General features: G+C 48.5%; 1 protein-coding gene across 1 annotated transcript in view; it reads left to right on the forward strand.

Annotated features, from left to right (window-relative positions):
* OPA3 (outer mitochondrial membrane lipid metabolism regulator OPA3) overlaps positions 1–19,909 on the forward strand; it is a 34,876-nt gene extending 14,967 nt beyond the window's left edge. The window contains 2 exon segments of the mRNA XM_007532224.3: positions 17,234–17,588; positions 17,590–19,909. Coding sequence (XP_007532286.1) covers positions 17,234–17,588; positions 17,590–17,827 — 593 coding nt within the window. The 3' untranslated portion in view covers positions 17,828–19,909.
* Positions 19,910–20,216: the final 307 nt, after the last annotated feature.

The raw sequence follows: 20,216 nt of genomic DNA on the forward strand, positions 1-20,216 counted from the left end.
GGAGACCCAGAGACTATGGCTGTATCTAGATGCCTGGTAAAACTTAGCTGCTCCCGGTGGGGGTAGATAGCATATGCAAACAGACTCTCATGCCTGAGGCTCCATAGTCCCAGGTTCAGCTCCCCAAACCACCAAGCCAGAGCTGAGCAGTGCTCTGGTTAAAAATAATAATAATGATGATGCAGAGGGTAGATAGCATAGTGGTTGTGCAAAGGGACTCTCATCTGAGACTCCAAAGCCCCAGGTTCAATCCCCTGCACTACCATAAGCCAGAGCTGAACAGTGCTCTGGTAAAAAATATAACAATAATAATAATAATATTTGCTGCTCCTCCCTCTCTTCCCCCTGCCCTTCTCCTTCAAAAAGTTTTTTGGGGAGGGTAGATAGCATAGTAGTTGTACAAAGAGACTTTCATGCCTGAGTCTCTGAAGTCACAGGTTCAATCCTCCACACCATGAGCCTGAGTTGGTCAGTGCTCTGGTAAAATAAATAAGTTATTTTATTTTATTTTATTTTTTATTTAAGAAAGGATTAATTAACAAAACCATAGGGTAGGAGGGGTACAACTCCACACAATTCCCACCACCCAATCTCCATATCCCACCCCCTCCCCTGATAGCTTTCCCATTCTCTATCCCTCTGGGAGCATGGACCCAGGGTCATTGTGGGTTGCAGAAGGTAGAAGGTCTGGCTTCTGTAATTGCTTCCCCAAATAAATAAGTTTTTGTTGGTAAAAGAAGGTTTAGTGAGGGCAGGGGTAGCTAGCATAATGGTTATGCAAACAGACTCTCATGCCTGAGGCTCCAAAGTCCCAAGTTCAGTCCCCTACACCAACATAAGCCAGAGCAGTGCTCTGGTAAAAATAATAATAATTAGGTGTCGGGCAGTAGTGTAGCGGGTTAAGCGCAGGTGGCACAAAGTGCAAGGACTGGCATAAGGATCCCAGTTTGAGCCCCCCGGCTCTCCACCTGCAGGGTAGTCACTTCACAGGTGGTGAAGCGGGACTGCAGGTGTCTGTCTTTCTCTCCCCCTCTCTGTCTTCCCCTCCTCTCTTCATTTCTCTCTGTCCTATCCAACAAAAATGACATCAGTAACAACAACAATAACTACAACAATAAAAAACATTGAAAAAATAATGATAAATAAAAAATTAAATTAAATTTTTAAAAAAGGTTTAGTGAGGGGGTCGGGAGGTAGCGCAGCGGGTTAAATGCATGTGGCGCAAAGCGCAAGGACTGGCGTAAGGATCCCGGTTCGAGCTCGCGGCTCCCCACCTGCAGGGGAGTCGCTTCACAGGCAGTGAAGCAGGTCTGCAGGTGTCTATCTTTCTCTCCCCTCTCTGTCTTCCCTTGCTCTCTCCATTTCTCTCTGTCCTGTCCAACAACGAACAACACCATCAACAACAATAATAACCACAATAAGGCTACAACAACAAGGGCAACAAAAGGGGGGAAATGGCCTCTAGGAGCAGTGGATTCATGGTGCAGGCACTGAGCCCCAGCAATAACCCTGGAGGCAAAAAGAAAAGCTTTAGTGACTTGGTAACATTGTTAGGGGCTTGTGGGCTCTGTCTCTACCTTTTTTGTGTTGAGGCAGTAACTCTTCTCAAGGCCTCAGAAAGACTGCTGTAGCTCTAAGCATCATGTCTTTATATTTCAGTGGCTGGAGGAAGATGTGTGTGTGTGTGTGTGTGTGTGTGTGTGTGTGTGTGTGTGTGTGTGTGTGTGTGTTTAACCTTACCAGTGACCCGACCAAAATTGTGTCACACCCGGCCTTTCTCTCAGGGACTTCTGAGTGGTGAATACAGTCACCTCTGGACTGTTAGGTGGATACAGTTAATGAGACCACAAAGAAAAAAGAGCAAACTGGCTGTTGTAGTCTTGCCATGAATGAATTTGTTTCTGCCACACCAGCACCCCCTTAATCAATGCTAATAGCTGAGCTGTGTAGTAACTAGCCCGAGGGCACACAGGTGCTAGGTGGGAGCGAGAACCAGACTGCCCAGTTCCAGGCTGCACTCTTGAAGCTCAGCCCCATTCACTCCCAGTGCCCTCAGGCGGCCAGGCCAAGTCTCTCCCACATACTATGGTTGGCTCACAAACAGGCTCCCGATGCACCCACTCACTGCAAGCCGGGGGTTGTGATCATCATTTTGTAGATTAAACGGAGAGGCTGAGAGACTCACCCAAGTATACACAGCAAGTAAGAGCAGAACCAGAACTCGGCACCGGGACCTCCCCACCCCCTGACCCCAGAGGACACTGAGGTCAGAGAGTGGCGGAGGTCCCCAGGAGCCATCTGTACAAAATTGATGGTCTCCTCAGGTCCAGGTGGGGAGCAGAGGCACGAGAGTCGTTTGCAGAACCATTATGCTGACCCCTATTTCTGTCAGATCACACACCACTCCAGCAGTATTTTGGGGTTGGAACCCAGTGCTCCAAGCAAGCACGGTGTGCAAACCCCACGCACTGCCCACTGCCCCACCTTCCCCAGCTGCCACCTGCCCCTTCTTCCCAGTAATTTCTCATTGGTCCAGTGGAGGGGGGTCACACCTACTTCCCTGAGCCAATCACTGTGATCCTGATTTGTCACACTGTGCGCTGATTGGCCAGCTTGAGGGTGTGGGTCTCTGGAATCCTGGGGGTGAGAGGCCGATGGGACTCCCCAAGATGCTTGGTGGGCTGGAGTGGTGTGTCCCGTCTGGTGACTCCAAAGGCATCAGTGGAGGATGCGCCATCAGTGACGTGTCGGAGACGACCCTTTGGTGAACCTTCGGCTGGAGATAGGGCAGGCAGGGTTTAGCTCAGAGTAATAATCTCATAATTGACGATAACGATTTCCACTTGCGATCTCAGCGCCAAATACTAACCCCCTTAGTAGGGAGTCTATATGACCCTCCTGGTTTGATATGTGGGGCAGTGACTCTGAGAACCCAGTTCCCTGAGGCAACACAAGAATTTTCGCCCCACTGGCCCCCGAGTTCCTCTTCTTGAGCTGTTTTTATTTTGCTAAGATATTTTCACCTATTACTGAGAGAGGAAAAAATATGGGGGGGGTGTCGGGCGGTGGCAGCGGGTTAAGAGCACCTGGCACGAAGCGCAAGGACCGGCCTAAGAATTTCGGTTCGAGCCCCCGGCTCCCCACCTGCAGCGGAGTCGCTTCACAGGCGGTGAAGCAGGTCTGCAGGTGTCTGTCTTTCTCTCCCCCTCTCTGTCGTCCCCTCCTCTCTCCATTTCTCTCTGTCCTATCCAACAAGGAACGACTTCAACAACAATAATAACCACACCAAAGCTACAACAATAAGGGCAACAAGGGAGGGGAAAATGGCCTCCAGGAGCAGTGGATTCATAGTGCAGGCACTGAGCCCCAGCAATAACCCTGGAGGCAAAAAACAAAAAGTCAGAGGGCGTCCCTTGGATAGTGGACTGCTTTACCATGTGTGCAACCCAGGTGCTGTAATCTCGTTTACTCTAATCACTGCCTTCTATTTAAAAAGTTAAAAAATAATAATACACCCATGATGTGAAGCTGGGAAGTGGAGCCCATGTGTAGACAGTTGTGCTGTAAACCACTAACCTCCTGATAAAACAACAAGGGGGGGCTTAGTGGCAATAGAAAATAACTAAGTAGTGCTAATATGTGTGTGTGTATATATTCTACTGGGATTATAAGAAATAATTATGAAAAGAACCAGAGCAACATTCTGTCCTAAGTGATACCAGGGCTTGAACTCAGGTCCTTGTGTATACAGGTCCATACTCTACTCACTGAGCCATCTCCTGGGATGCTGCACTTAACTAATAATGTTGAGTTTTTTTGTTTTGTTTTGTTGCATATTCTTTATTCAAGTACAATGTCTGTGCAACTCAACGGACAAATCTAAAAGTAGTCTCATGAGTATTGAGAAGGACACAGACCAGGGCCACCAGCATCCCAAACGTGAAGCACTTCTATGCTTTCATCACTTCAGGAAATTCCTGCCTCTCCTGCGGTCTCCCTCTGTGACGCTGTAGACTAGTTCTGCCTGTGCTTAAACTCTGCATATTGAAGGAATCCTGCAGTATGAACACTTAATACCTGTCCGCATGATGCTTTTGAGAAATTTCCTTGTTGGGTGCAGGTAGATAACATAATGGTATGTAAAGAGACTCTCATGCCTGAGGCTCCAATGTCCCAGGTTCAGTCTCCCACATTACCATAAGCCAGAGCTGAGTAGTGCTCTAGTTAAAAAAGGGGGGGGGGGGGGAGTGTGCCAGAGTGATGCTCTGGTCCCCTCCCATCCCCCATAGACAAACAATAATAATGAAAAGACGTGGTGGCACACCCTGTTGAACACACAGGTTACATGTTCAAATCCCAGTCCCCACCTGCAGAGGGGATGTTTCACAAGTGGTGGAGAAATGCTGCAGCTCTCTCTCCCCCTTGATTAAAAAAAGGGGGGGATCAGGCACAGTGGGTTAAGCGCATGTGGTGCAAAATGCACGGATCCTGGTTTGAGCTCCCAGCTCCCCACCTGCAGGGGAGTCGCTTTGCAGGTGGTGAGGCAGGTCTGCAGGTGTCTGTCTTTCTCTCCCCCTCTCTGTCTTCCCCTCCTCTCTCCATTTCTCTCTGTCCTATCCAACAATGAATGACATCAATAACAACAATAATAATAACCACAACAAGGCTGCAACAAAAGGGGGGGGAGTGGCCTCTAGGAGCAGTGGATTCATGGTGCAGGCACTGAGCCCCAGCAATGATCCTGGAGGCAAAAAAAAAATAGGGAGTCGGGCGGTAGCACAACAGGTTAAGCACACATGGTGCAAAGCACAAGGATCGGCTTAAGGATCCTGGTTCGAGCCCCTGGCTCCCCACCTGCAGGGGAGTTGCTTCACAGGCGGTGAAGCAGGTCTGCAGGTGTCTGTCTTTCTCTCCCCCTCTCTGTCTTCCCCTCCTCTCTCCATTTCTCTCTGTCCTATGCAACAACGACGACATAATCAACAACAACAATAAAAAACAAGGGCAACAAAAGGGAAAATAAATAAAATATATGCTAAAAAAAAAAAAAACTGCTGGGAGTGGTAGAGCTATGACCTTGGTGGCAAAAAATAAAGTATGCAATGCCAGGAATGGAATTCAGGCCCTCACACTTGAGGGTCCAGCACTCGACGCACTTCATCTCATCGCGGGCCACAGCTCAGCTTCTTGTACAGAAGCGCCCACCATGTCCTCAGTCCACAGACTCGGGAGGGAAGTGGGGGTGGGGGGTAGTACGCTTTCCTGGAGCTGGGACAGCCTTCCTGTTGCATTTCCTGCAGTTTGTCATTTCTGGTGTCCTTGGGGGTGAACAGCAGCTCTACCCCCTAGGACCTGGTGGACAAGGGGAGCTGAGCCCTCCACAGCTCGGGCTCCACGGGTCTTCCCCGGGCTCCAGAGCTGCACTGAGGCAGAAACAGCTCAACCTAGGCTTGGGCAGAACCAGGAGGTGGGGCTTCCAGCCTCGGGTACCTCAGACCTCCTCTCCTCACTCTCCTAGGGCCCCTTTGTGTAACCTGTTCTCATTTATTTTCTTCTGCTTCTTTTATTCTCATTTTTTAATCAATTTTTTAAAATATTTATTTTATTTATTCCCTTTTGTTGCCCTTGCTGTTTTGTTGTTGTTGTTGTTGTAGTTATTATTGTTGTTGTCGTTGTTGGATAGGACAGAGAGAAATGGAGAGAGGAGGGGAAGACAGAGAGGAGGAGAGAAAGATAGACACCTGCAGACCTGCTTCACCACCTGTGAAGCCACTCCCCTGCAGGTGGGGAGCCGGGGCTCGAACCGGGATCCTTATGCTGGTCCTTGTGCTTTGCGCCACCTGCGCTTAACCTGCTGCGCTACAGCCCGACCCCCCTTTTATTCTCATTTTAAAGATGGATCTATATATAAGTAGAGCAGGAAAGAGAAAGAAACAGTGTCATTCTAGTGCATGTGGCCAGGGGTCAGGTTTGGAATCTCAGGGTTGAGAGACCAAAGCCTTATCCACTGCACCACCTCCCTGGCTGCTATTACTATTGTTTTAACCAGGACACTACTCAGCTCTGATTTATGGTGGCGCCAGGGATTGAATTTGGGACCTCAAAGCCTCAGGCATGGAAGTCTCTTGGTTTACTGGTGGCACTGTTTACCTAATCCCTTATTATTATCATTATTATTATTATTACTATTTATATATTTTTTTACTTTTTATAATTTTTTTAAAAATAAATTTTATTTACTGGGTTGTAGGCAAAGTCATGATGTATTTTCTTTATTATCTTTATTGTTGGATAGAGATAGTCAGAAATCAAGAGGGAATGTGTGATAGAGAGGGAGAGACAAAAAGACACCTGAAACACTGTCTCACCATTTGCAAAGCTTTCCCCCTGCAGGTGGGGACTGGGTGCTTGAACCTGGGTCCTTGTGCACTGTAATATGTGCACTTAACCAACTGTGCCACTACCCAGCCCCCCATGATGTATTTTCTTTTTTTTTTTTAATTAAAAAAATATTTATTCCCTTTTGTTGCCCTTGTTGATTTTATTGTTGTTGTCATCATTTTTGGATAGGACAGAGAAATGGAGAGAAGAGGGAAGACAGAGAGGGGGAAAGAAAGATAGACACCTGCAGATCTGCTTCACCGCCTATGAATCGACTCCTTGCAGGTGGGGAGCCGGGGGCTTGAACCGGGATCTTTATGCGGTCCTTGTGTTTTGCCCTACGTGCACTTTAACACGCTGCACTACTGCCTGACTCCCCCTTTTTTTTTGCCCCCAGGGTTATTGCCGGGGTTTGGTGCCTGCATTATAAATCCACTGCTCCTGGAGGCTATTTTTTCCCTTTTGTTGCCCTTGTTGTTTATTGTTGTTATTATTGCTGTTGTTGTTATTGCTGTTGTTGTTGGATAGGACAGAGAGAAATGGAGAGAGGAGGGGAAGAAAGAGAGGCGGAGAGAAAGATAGACACCTGCAGACCTGCTTCACCGCCTGTGAAGTGACACCCCCCCCCAAGATGGGGAGCCGGGGGCTGGAACCGGGATCCTTACGCCGGTCCTTTCACTTTGTGCCATGTGCGCTTAACCCGCGGAGCTACCATCTGGCCCCATGATGTAGTTTTCTAACAACTTTTTTTTTTAAATTGTCACCAGGGTTATCACTGGGGCTCAGTGCTGGCACTACAAATCTACTGCTCCTGCTGGCCATTTTTCCTTTTTCTTTCTATTATACTTGATAGAACAGAGAGAAATTGAGAGGGGAAGGGGATATAGAGAGGGAGAGAGAAAGACACCTGAAGCCCTGCTTCGCCACTTGTAAAGCTTCCCTCAGGCAGGTGGGGAGTGGGGACTTGAACACTGGTCCTTGTGCTTGGTAATATATATGAGTAAATGCGTGCTCCACCACTCAGTCACTGCCCCCCGTCATTTTTTTTCTTTTTTTTCCTTTTTTTTATTTCTTTATTGGGGAATTAATGTTTTACATTCAACAGTAAATACAATAGTTTGTACATGCATAACATTCCCCAGTTTCCCATATAACAATACAGCCCCCACTAGGTCCTCTGAATCCTTCATGGACCTGTATTCTCCCCACCCACCCACCCACCCACCCCAGAGTCTTTACTTTGGTGCATTATGTCAAATCCATTTCAGGTTCTACTTGTGTTTGTTTTCTTTTCTGATCTTGTTTTTCAACTTCGGCCTGAGAGTGAGATCATCCCGTATTCATCCTTCTGTTTCTGACTTATTTCACTTAACATGAATTTTTCAAGGTCCATCCAAGATTGGCTGAAAAACGGTGAAGTCACCATTTTTTACAGCTGAGTAATACTCCATTGTGTATATAGACCACAACTTGCTCAGCCCATTTTTTTTTCTTTATCTTATCAGAGCACTGCTCAACTCTGGCTTATGGTAGTGCTGGGGATTAAACAGGAGGCCTTGGAGCCTCAGGCATGAGAGTCTCTTTGCATAACCATTATGCTAAACTCTGGCATATGGTGGTGCTGGGTGGGGATTGAACCTGGTACCTTGGAGCTCCAGGCAAGAAAGTCTTTGTACATAACCATTATGCTATTTCTCTTTACCTCTTTCATTATTAAAAAAATATTATTTACTGGATAGAAACAAAAAAGAAACTGAGTGGTCTGGGAGGTAGCACAGTGATAAAGCTTTGGACTCTCAAGCATGGGGTTCTGAGTTCAATCCCTGGCAGCACATGTGCCAGAGTGGTGTCTGGTTATTTCTCCTTTCTCATAAATAAATAAATAAATAAATAAATAAATAAATAAATAAATAAAGTCTTTAAAAGAAACACAGAAACTGATATGGAAGGGGGTAGAGAAGGAGAGAAAAAGACACTGCTTCACCACTTGTGAAGCTTCCCTTTTGCAGTTTTTATTTTAAACATTTTATTATTTCTAATGGCTTTATTGAGGTGTAGTTTATACAGTAAACCACACAGATACATTTGTTTTTATTTTGGAATGTGTGGGGGTAGCAAGACCAGAACTCCACTCTGCTCTGGCATGATAGTTGCAGGGTGGAGACAGTAAGTGGGACAAGGACCCACTCATCAGGGTCACCCAGTGCTGGGGACACAGCAGTGACTGTGACAGCCCTCGAGGGACTCATAGTCCAGTGCAAGAGACGAAGTGCAGACAAGGGGTGGTGACAGGGTCACTCCTGGTTGTGATAAGCACTCCACAGGGAATATACTGTGTGACGGGCGGAATAGAGGTCCCGCTTAATGAGGTCAGGGCGGGGACAGTGGTCACTGCTGGGCTGGAGGCTGGACCAGGACACCAGGAGCAGGGGTGGGGCACTTAAGAGGCAGAATGGAGCAGGCTCAAGGCTGAGGGGTCTGGGAGTTCATAGGGCAGAGGCTCAGGTCTCTGGCCTGGTGAAAGCTAAACCCAGGAGGAGGCATGAGCTGGAGTCAGGGTTATATATTTCATTTCTTTATTTCAAAGATTACTTTTGAGTGGAAGAAGGAAAGAGAACCAGAGCATCTGACACACGCAGTACTGAGGATTGAACTTGGGATCTCATGCTTGCAAGTTCAGTCTCATCCCGGGGAGGAGGTGCCCTTGTGTCCCAGTGAAGATGGAGCAGGAACCTGGGCTGTGGTGGCTCTAGTTGTGCAAGAATAGGCTGAGCTCTGGGGATAGCACAGTGGTTCTGCAAAAAGGCTCTCATGCCTGAGGTTCTGAGGTCCCAGGTTCAATCCCCAGCACCACCATCAGCCAGAGCTGAGCAGTGCTCTGGGAATAATAGTAGTAGTAGTAGTAATAATAATAATAATAATTAGTGGTGGTAATAATAATAATTAGTAGTAGTAGTAATAATAATAATAATAATTAGTAGTAGTAATGGTGTATGTGGCTTTCAGAGCAGGTGCTGATGATATTCTTTTTCTTTACAGAAATTTATTTTATTTTATTGAAGGGGCTGATGCTTGTTATTATTATTATTGGATAAAGACAGAGGGAAATTGAGAGAGGAGGGAGGGGGGAGGAGAGACATCGAGACACCTGCAGCCCTGCTTCACCACTTGTGAATCTTCTCCCTTGCAGGTGGAGAGTGGGAGCTTGAACCTGGGTCCTTGTGCACTGTAATGGGTGCACTTAACAAGGTGCGCCATCGCCAGAGCCCCAGGGCGAATGCTTTACAGTGCGGTTACTGCCCATGAGTGTACTTTCACTATGCACCAGAGCTCCAAAGATCTTTCCCTCCCTTCTCTCCCCCTCCCTCAGTCTCTGGCCTTTCTGCTCCATGTTGCTCTCATGAAGGAGGGAGTGATGGTTACAGGCTCGCCGCCAGGGCTGGTGTCATCAGGAGAGTGGCAGCTGCTGTCCCCTCGCCATTGCACAGGGACGTGTCATGTGGGCTGTCACTACTCTGGCTGTAGCTGACTGGGTTCTAGATGTGCCCCAAGTTGTCCTGACCCTAGTTGTCCTGACCTAAGTTGTCCTCAGCACAGGAGGGGTCTCCATAGCCTGGCCCCAAAGACCCCACACTGCCAGGGTCAGTGAGGGCCGCCTCACTCCTCAGGAAGGACAGGTGGGGGCTGGTAAGAGCGCTCACCTGGGGGCCTGGTGGTGGTGAGCTCAGTTGAGCACACATGTTACCAAGCACCAGCACCTGGGTTCAGGCCCTAGTCTCCATCTGTGGAGGGAGGGGGTGGGATAGGAAGCTTTACAACTAGAGAAGCAGACCTACCGCTGTTTCTCTCCCTCCCTTTCTATCTCCTCCTTCTATCTCGGTTTCTATTTCTGTGTTTTTTTTTAAATAGTTTACTTATTTATCTTTTAAAAAATTATTTATTTATTCCCTTTTGTTGCCCTTGTTTTATTGTTGTAGTTATTGTTGTTGATGTCGCCATTGTTGGATAGGACAGAGAGAAATGGAGAGAGGAGAGGAAGACAGAGAGGGGGAGAGAAAGAGACACCTGCAGATCTGCTTCACCACCTGTGAAGTGACTCCCCTGCAGGTGGGGAGCTGGGGGCTCGAACCAGGATCCTTGCGCTTTGTGCTACATGTGCTTAACCTGCTGTGCTACTGCCCGACTCCCAGTTTATTTATTTATTAATGAGATGGATAGTAGGAGAGAGAGGAATCAGACATCATTCTGGCACGTGCTGCCGGGAACTGAACTCAGGACCTCATGTATGAGAATCCAATACTTTATCCACTGCACCACCTCCCAGACCACTCAGCTTCTATTTCTCTATCCAGTAAATGGATAAATAAAATATTATTAATTAACAATATCTTTTCAAAAAAGATAGCTTACCTAGAAGGACACCTGCTTCTCAACCAGGCTCAAGTCCGACCCCCACCACACTGGGGGATTCTTTGGTGCTGTGGTCTCTCTCTCTTTAATTTCTTTTTATTACTATTTTTATTTTTAAAGATTTTAAATATTTATCCCCTTTTGTTGCCCTTGTTTTCTTATTGTTGTTGTAGTTATCCTTGTTCAATCCTTGTTTTCTTGTTGTATTGATGTCTTTGTTGTTGGATAGGACAGAGAGAAATGGAGAGAGGAGGGGAAGACAGAGGGGGAAAGAAAGATAAGACACCTGCAGACCTGCTTCACCGCCTGTGAAGTGACACCCCCCCCCCCGCAGGTGGAGAGCCAGGGGCTCAAACTGGATCTTTACGTTGGGTCTTGCACTTGGTGCCACCTGCACTTAACCCACTGCGCTACTGCCCAACTCCCTCTTCCTTCCTTCCTTCCTTCCTTCCTTCCTTCCTTCCTTCCTTCCTTCCTTCCTTTCTTTCTTTACCAGAGTACTGCTCAGCTCTGGCTCATGGTGGTGTGGGAGATTGAACCTGGGACTTGAGAGTCTCTGGCATAAAAGTCTCTTTGCATAACCATTATGCTATACCCCCACCCTTTTTTTAAAATGTTTTTTAAAATATTTTTATTTATTGTTGGATAGAGACAGAAATTGAGAGGGAAAGGGGAGAGAGAGACAGAGAGACACCTGCAGCCCTACTTTACCACTTGTGAAGCTTCTTTCTACAGGTGGGGGTCAGGGACTTGAACCTGGGTCCTTGCACACCTTAATTTGAGCATTTAATCAGATGCGCCACCACCTGGCCCCCTTTCTTTCTTTTTTTTATTTTTTATATATTCCCTTTTGTTGCCCTTATTTTATTGCTGTAGTTATTACTGTTGTTATTGATGTCGTTATCGTTGGATAGGACAGAGAGAAATGGAGAGAGGAGGGGAAGACAGAGGGGGGAAAGAAAGACAGACACCTGCAGACCTGCTTCACCGCCTGTGAAGCGACTCCCCTGTCAGGGGCTCGAACCACGATCCTTATTTCGGTCCTTGTGCTTTGCGCCACCTGTGCTTAACCCGCTGCGCTGCCGCCCGACTCCCTTTAATTTCATTATTGGGAGATTATTGGTTTACAATAGACGGTAAAATACAATAGTCTGTACATGTATAACATTTCCCAGTTTGCCACATAAGAATTCAATTCCCACTCTGTCTCTTCTTTGCCTCTCCTCTCCTCTTCTGCGTGTCTCTCTTTCCTGAAAAATTCAGCTAGAGCAGTGAAGCCCCAGTGCTGAAAGATTAAAAAAAAATAATAAAGGGAAAAGGAAAATGATATGCATACCTTCCAGTGCATTTTCTTCTTCCTATTCACCATCCTCCTCTTCCTCCTCCTCCTCCTCCTACCTGACTAGGGAAAGATAGAGACAGGCTGGGGATATGTATCATCCATGTCCAGTGGAGAAGCAATTACAAAAGCCAGAACTCCCACCTAACGTGCTTCAAAAAGATTTTTGGTCCATACTCCAAGAGGGCTAAATGACAAGAGAGGTAAACCAGAAGGCTCGAACCCTAATTCCACCAAGACTTGAAGCGCGTATCATCAGGAATCCTGTTTTTATACCATCACTGAAAGGCAGATCTGGAAAACACTAGAGGAAGTCAGGCACTGTTTCTCTTCGCTGAGAGAGAAGAGGGAAAAAGGACGGAGACTCGAAAGTAGTAATAGGTATAGGTATGACTTAGAAAGGTAGTGAAAGAGGGCCAGGTGGCAGCACCCCTGGGTAAGCACACATAGTACTAAGGACCCGTGCAAGGATCTGGGCTCAAGCTCCCAGCTCCCCACCTGCAGGGAGGACACTTCACAAGCAGCGAAGCAGGTCTGCAGGTGTCTGTGTTTCTCTCTCCCCTCTAACTCCCCCTTCCCCTCTCAATTTTTCTCTGTCCTAGCCAATAAAATGGCAAAAAATAGCCACTAGGAGCAGTGGATTCGTAGTGCTGGCAGCAAACCCCAGAGATAATCCTGGAGACGATAAATAAATAAATAATCCTGGGGATAATAAATTAAGTTAAATAAATAAATAGGAAGTAAAAGGCAAGACCATAGGAAAAATGGGATATATATCTATATGTATATATAGATATTATATATATATATATATAATATATAGATATAGATATATATGTCTACTGCAGTTTCCAGTGGGGACACAGAACTCTTGTGGTCGCAACAGTATAGAATTATACCCCTATTATCTTACAATTTTGTAAATCAATATTAAATCACTAATAAAAAAATTTGGGGAGTGGTCCAGGAGGTGGTGCAGTAGATAAAGCATTGGACACTCAAGCATGAGGTCCTGAGTTCAACCCCCAGCAGCACATGTACCAGAGTGCTGTCTGGTTCTTTCTCTCTCTCTCTCCTTCTTTCTCGTTAATAAAGAAAATATTGTTTAAAATTGGGGGAAAGAATTTATTTATTTACGTCGGAGAGAGGAGTAGATGGAGACAGACCCAGAGCATCACTCTTGACACATAACTTGCTGGAGATCAAACTTGGGACCTCATATTTAAGTCGAAACCTTAATCCACTAAGCCACCTCTCTGGCCACTCTCCTGCATTTTCAACTTGACAACAACTTCAGCTTTCTGGCGTTTAGTAGCTGTAAAGAATGTATGTCGAGGGGCTGGGCAGTGGCACACCTGGTTGAGTGCACATATCACAGTGCACAAGGACAGGGTTCAAGCCCCGGGTCCCCACCTGCAGGGGGAAGCTTCACAAGTGGTGAAGCAGGGCTGCAGGGGTCTCTCTCCCTCTCTAGCTCCCCTCCCCACAATTTCTGCCTGTCTCTATAAAATAAAGATAATTTTAAAAAATGTATGTTGACCTTTTCACACAGAGCTGGTATAGACTGCTTTCCTTTGCAGTGTGTGGAGGTGCTGTCCTCACACTTGTCACAGCACCTGCCAGCATCTGCTTTGAAAAAAATGTACTGGGGCCAGGCAGTGGTGCACCTGGTTAAGTGCACACATTACAGTGCACAAGGACCCACGTTCAAGCCCCTCATCCCCACCTGCACGGGGAAAGCTTCATGTGCGGTGAAGCAGGGCTGCAGGTGTCTCTGTCTCTCTTCCTCTGTATCTCCTCCTACTCTCTCAATTTCTCTCTGTCTCCATCCAGTGGTAAATAAATGAACAATAATAAAATGTGTTAAAGAGTGAGCTCTTCTTAAACAGCCAGGGGTTTTATATTGTTCCCTTTTGTTCTTGAATTTACACTTGCAGCCCCCTTCTCCACAGGCTCCTGTCTAATGAATTATATATCAGCAACCAAGTCTGAGCAGAATTTGGGTCGGGGAGATAGCATAATGGTTATGCACACAGACTCATGCCTGAGGCTCCAAAGTCTCAGATTCAACCCCCCCCACCACCACCACCACCGCCATAAGCCAGAGCTGACAGTGCTCTGTGTGTGTCTCTCTCTGCATTGCTCTGAAAAATAAAATAAATATTTACAAAAAGAAATTACAAATTTGATTTTAGTTTATTCCCTGTGGCCACAGAGTTCTGAATGTCAAAACATTTTCTTCCCAATCGAATTACCTTTAGGTGAATTCTTAGTGTACAATGAAAAATCATCTGTTATGGTTATTTAGGGATGAATAAGAGGGGCCTCTCAGTAGTACACCCGATTGAGTGCACACCCTACAGTGCGCAAGGACCCAGGTTCAAACCTTTGGGCCCCACTTGCAGGGGAAGCTTCATGAGCAGCGAAGCAGTACTGCAGGTGTCTCTCTTTCTTTCTCCCTCTCTCTCTCTCTTTTCTTTTTGCCTCCAGAGTTATCACTAGGATTCAGTGCCTGTATTACAAATCTACTGCTCCTGGAGGCCATTTTTTCCCATTTTTATTGTCCTTGTTATTGTTGTTGGATAGGACAGAGAAATTGAGAGAGGTGGGGAAGGCAGAGGGGGGAGAGAAGGATAGACACCTGCAGATCCTCCTCACCACAACCCCAGGTGGGGAGCTGGGGGCTCCAACCGGGATCCTTATGCCAGTCCTTGTGCTTTGCCCCATGTGCGCTTAACCTGCTGAGCTACCGCCACCCCGCCCCCCCCCATCTCCCCTTTCCCTTTTGATTTTTCTCGGTCTCTGTCCAATAAAATAAACAAACAAAAAATACTAATAAGAGACCAGAGCAGCCCTCTGGTCCATGTGCTAGCAATCCAACTCAGAACCTCACGCTCGCAAGGCCTGCACTCTGCCTCCTCAGCTGCTCACCTGTTACTCATTCTCGTGCTTAATCAGTCAACATCACCAGCAAAGTGACCCCTTGGAAGTGAAACCCCACCTGCACTCCCAGAATGTAACACCCTCAGGAGAACAAGTGACAGCAGGGAGAGGTGGGCTTAACAACAGGCCTGCCCCGGCCACTCTGCTGGGCATCCGCACTCGGCCAGAAAGGGCTGGTTCCGGGCACCTGCCAGCTCTCGAGCTTCTTCCAGGTGTGTGCCCTAAACTCAAGCCCTGCAGGCCAGGGGGAGTCTGGGGCAGGAGCCCCTGAAAGAATTGCTCAGCCTCCCACTTTTCAGCTCTCCTTTCTTCCAGTCCAGCCTCGGAACTGCCTCTTAGCTCCAGAAAGGGGCTGAGTGTGGCATACGTATTATGATGTGCAGGGACCCCTGGGTTCAGGCCCATGCTCTCCACCTGCAGGAGGAAAGCTTCAAGAGCGGTGAAGCAGTGCTGCAGCTGCCGCTGTCTCTCCTCTATCTCCCACTTTCTTCTCAATTTCTTTCTCTCTCTATCCAAGAAATAATTAAATTTTTAAAAAGAAGAAGAAGAAAGAAAGCTCCAGAAAGCAAGCAGGTCAGCCTTTCTCCTGGGAAATGGGCGGGGTGACTGGTGTGTGTGTGTGTGTGTGTGTGTGTGTGTGTGTGTGTGTGTGTGTGTGTGTGTGTGTGTGTGTCCTACATTGGGAGACTTTCTGTGGGGAGCAACTTGTGACCCTCCAGGGGCACCCCCAGATCTGAGGAACCTTTTGGACAGGGATGCTCATTCCTGGCTGCTTGCCAGTCTTTCAGACAGTTTCTTAGAAATACTGAGTTATTTTATGGGAGAGATTTTCATGCAAGAGGAGGGGGGAGAAGAGGCATGTAGCATGCTGCTTCCTGAAGTCAGGTGGTTGAGTCAGTATGTGAGCTCTGTGCTCTGGCACCTGCGCTGCCCCCTCTCCCAAAACTCCCCAGATGCTTCTGGGCATTTTTTTTTTTAAAGTCCTGGGTCCAGGGGTAGATAGCATAATGGTAATGCAAAGAGACTCTCATGCTTGATTGAGGCTCCCAGGTTCAACCCCCTTCACCACTATAAGCCAGAGCTTATCTGTGTTCTGGTAAAATAATAATAATAATAATAGCCCTGTGGGTTTACCCCACACCCTAGCACTTGACATCCCCTGGGGGAAGGCTGGGTAGGGGGTCTTGTTTAAAATACCCGAGGGGCTTTCCTGGTAGAGAGTGCATGTTACCTTGCACAAGGACCTAGGTTCAGATCCCCAGCCACGACATAAGAGTGCCTGCTGGGGGGAAGCTTCATGCATGAGCGGTGCTGTGGTGTCTCTCTTCTCCCTGCCTTGCCTTCTCTGCTTCTCACCCTCTATCTAAAAAAAGCACAAACATTGCTCACTGGGAGCAGTGGAGTTGGGTATAGACATTGAACCCCAGCAATAGTTCCAGTGGCAATACAGTGCTTCCACAGTGGCTGGGTGGTGCCACACCTTGTTGAGCACATGTGTTACCATGTGCAAGGACTCTGGTTCAAGCCCCTGGTCCCCACCTGCAGGAGGGAAGCTTCACAAGTGGTGAAGCAGGGCTGCGGGTGTCTTTCTCTCTCCTCTATATCCCTTTCCCCTCTTGATTTCCCTCTATATCCAGTAGAATAAAAACAAAGTATTTTTAAACAAATTTTAAAAATAAACACCATGCTTTTCCTAAGAGCCATCCAGACACCTCACCTGAAGAGTGTGCTTGAAGCTTTGCCGTGTGCTTGAGCCTGGCTTCCACTGCACCAGGGGAAGCTTTGGTGCTGTGGCGGCCTTGTTGCTCTGTTTCTGTCTTTCTGTCTGAGAAAAAAAAAAAGAATTGATTTAGAAGAGTGAGGAAAAAAAAGGCTCTTGGGGTCAGGCTGTGACACACCTGGTTGAGCGCACACATTACAGTGCACAAGGACCTGGGTTCAAGCCCCTGGTCCCCACTTGCAGGAGGAAAGCAGGCTTTCTGTCTCTATCCAAAATAATCAATAAACCAGTGGCCTCAGAGCCTCAGGCAATAAAACTTTTAAAACAAACAAAAAACCACCCTTAACCGCATGGCTGTGTCTCCATTGCCTGACCAGGAGGTCAGAGGGCGGGGGTGAGGGTGGGGGCCTGGAGCACCCCCTGATGACTGTCTCCCCCCGCAGTGTACCACTGGGTGGAGATGCGGACCAAGATGCGCATCATGGGCTTCCGGGGCACGGTCATCAAGCCGCTCAACGAGGAGGCGGCGGCCGAGCTGGGCGCAGAGCTGCTGGGCGAGGCCACCATCTTCCTGGTGGGCGGCGGCTGCCTGGTGCTGGAGTACTGGCGGCAGCAGGTGCAGCAGCGGCACAAGGAGGAGGAGAAGCAGGCGGCCTGGGACGCCCTGCAGGACGAGGTGGGCCGCCTGGCGCTGGCAGTGGAGGCGCTGCAGCTGCAGCTGCAGGCCACACCCCCGGGGACCCTGCAGCAGCTGCAGGCGCAGATGCAGGAGCTGCAGGCGCAGCTGGGCGCCCGGGACGCCACCCAGAAGGCGGCAGCGGCCAAGGCCTAGGACACTGTGGAGGCCTGGACTTGGATTTGACTCCAGCGTGTGCACCCTGGTGTGGCCTTCTCCCCGCACCGCCCTGGCCCAACAGAAACAAGGGGCTTTTGATGGAACCCAGCCGCCACCCTCAGCCACTCAGCTTCCATGGGGCTCATTCTTGGCCGTGAAGCCTTTCTACCATGCCCACCTCCAACTCAGTGGCTCAGCCTGACGCTTGACCCAAAAACAGCCAATCGTACAGCAGACTCACTCTTCCTGGCCTCAGGGATGGGACCCAGCCCAGAGCCGGTGCCTCCTGCCACCCCATCAACCTGACCAGTGTTACCTTTCCCCACGTCGGAACCCCCTTCTTCTGTCCCAGGGCACACACTATTGTCTGTCCCTCTCATTGTCTGACTCTGACTGCGCGGCCTCACTCTCTTTGGGAGCAAACAGGAAGCCTGACCCAAAGCTAAATCGTGGAATCTTCTTTCCCCTTTGGCTCAGTCTGAGTTGTCTTCCCCTGGAACCACACAGGGACTGTTCCAGCAGAACCCCATACATCTCAGGCCTGTGGCACAGCCCGCTAGCATGGCCGTGCTGAGTCTTCTGGGCTTCCCCCACACACACCCCTTTCCACAGTGGAAACACAGATCATGTTTAGTGTTGGCTCACCCCACCTTTCAGCCTGGTCCCCAGAGTCCCTGCATCCTTTCCCCACTGTATTCCTGCCAGCCATGGATGAGCCGAGCACCCCACACCCCCTGCTCCCCTTGGTGCATCAGTGACTGCCTGCCCCCACCCCCCAAATCCCACCAGCCGGGACCTCCAGCTGATCTGGCTTCTTCCTCAGCTTCCTGTGGACGCTGCTACAAATGACCACAGCCTTGGCCACTTAGAGCAACAGGAATTTCTTTTCATTCCTGGAGCCCTAGACCCAAATCAAGGTGCCGGCAGGGTTGCCGTGCTCTACCCCCCCTTCTAGGGAGGATTCCTCCATGTCTCCTCTGGCTTCTGGGAGGGTGGGGAGGGGGGCGCATGTCCTCAACACCAAGGGCAGTGCATTTCTCTGGTCTCTGCCTTCATCCTCGGGTGAGCATTGCCTCCTCCTCTGCCTCTTACAAAGACACAAAATCTTCAGCCCTCATCAGAGTCCTCATCCTCTGCCCATTGGAGTTAGGGCTAAGTCTCAATAGGATGATGCCACTTTGAGATCCTTAACTTCACAGCATCTACAAACATCTCTTCTTCCAAGTAAGCTTGTATCCATAGTTCCTAGGGCTCTTGTGAACATAACTATTTTTTATTTTATTTATTTATTTTTACTTTTGTTTTTTGAGGATCAGGGAGCAGCACTCAATCCACTATACCTTACCCACCTGAAACTCTTTACAGATGGGGAAAATGAGGGAGGCCCTGGGGATGCAAAGGCCAGGAAGCCAGAAGCCAGAAAGAATGAAGTAGTGGGGCTGGGGCCACGGAGCAGAAGGGGCCCAAGTTACCCTGGGCTCTGGGTGCTGCAGGGTGCAAGGTGAGGAAGAGGGTGAGAGGCAGGTTGTTATGGGGTGAGGCCCAAGGCACCACAGAGGCAGTGTGGAGGGCTCAGTTCCTCATCAGAGCAGCCTCTGTCTGGGCCCACCTCAGATCTCAGTGTTGAGCAGCTGGATCTAGTCACTCTGTCCCGGCCCCTTTCCCTACAAGACAGGGAGTTTCCTTTCACTTGTGCTGGGGCAGTAAAAGTGGTCTGATCACCCAGACAGAAAACCAAGAAGTGGGATCTGAAACAGCATCTTGGTTTCTTCTAGATGGGAGGGAGAAGCTGGAGTGAGGAAGCTGAGGAGGGGGGAGGGGAGAGGGAGGGGTAAATAGTCTTTTAAATTAGAAGCACCCTGAGGGGGTTAAATCATGAAAGGAAAGTAGGGGAGAGAGTCTAGTGGTCATCCAAAAGATGTCCAGGCATGAGGCCGAGGCCCAACTTCAGTCCCTGACACCACCATCAGCCAGAGCTGAGCAGTGCTCTGGTCCAAATAATAATAATAATAAAGTGAGAGACAGGCACTCTGGGCCCCAGCTCTGTGTCTTGTGCCCCCCTGACCCCTCACATCTCCTGGACTCAGAGCCCAGGCCTGGCCTGTCCATGCACATGGCCAGTGTCTGTGGGGTGCATCTGCTGCACCCATGGGGCTGGTGGTGGAGAGAAGCCTCTCCCAAAATGTGGCTCAGGGCCTGCTGTACTATTAGTTGAAGTTTGTAAGCATCTGTGGCCTTGGGAGAAGATAGAATAAACTGGTGATGCAAGTTGGTTGTCTTCAAATCATTGCATTCTTTTTCCATACTTGGAATACCCCTGCTGACAATAGGAAAGAGGTGCTTGTTATTCTTCCACTCAAGAAACCTAGGGGAGGCTGAGGGAGATAGCATAATGGTTCTGTAAAATGACTCTCATGCCTGAGAATCATGAGGCCCCAGGTTCAATCTTCAGCATCACTACAAGCCAGGGCTGAGTGGTGCCCTGATAAAAAGAAAAACAAAACAAAACCCAGGGGAGAGGGAGCTAGTATAATGGTAATAAAAAAAAAAAAAGACTTTCTTGCCTGAGGCCCCAAGGTCCTAGGTTCAAT

This window comes from Erinaceus europaeus, chromosome 2 (assembly GCF_950295315.1).
Source record: "Erinaceus europaeus chromosome 2, mEriEur2.1, whole genome shotgun sequence".
In the NCBI taxonomy this organism is placed as follows: domain Eukaryota; kingdom Metazoa; phylum Chordata; class Mammalia; order Eulipotyphla; family Erinaceidae; genus Erinaceus; species Erinaceus europaeus.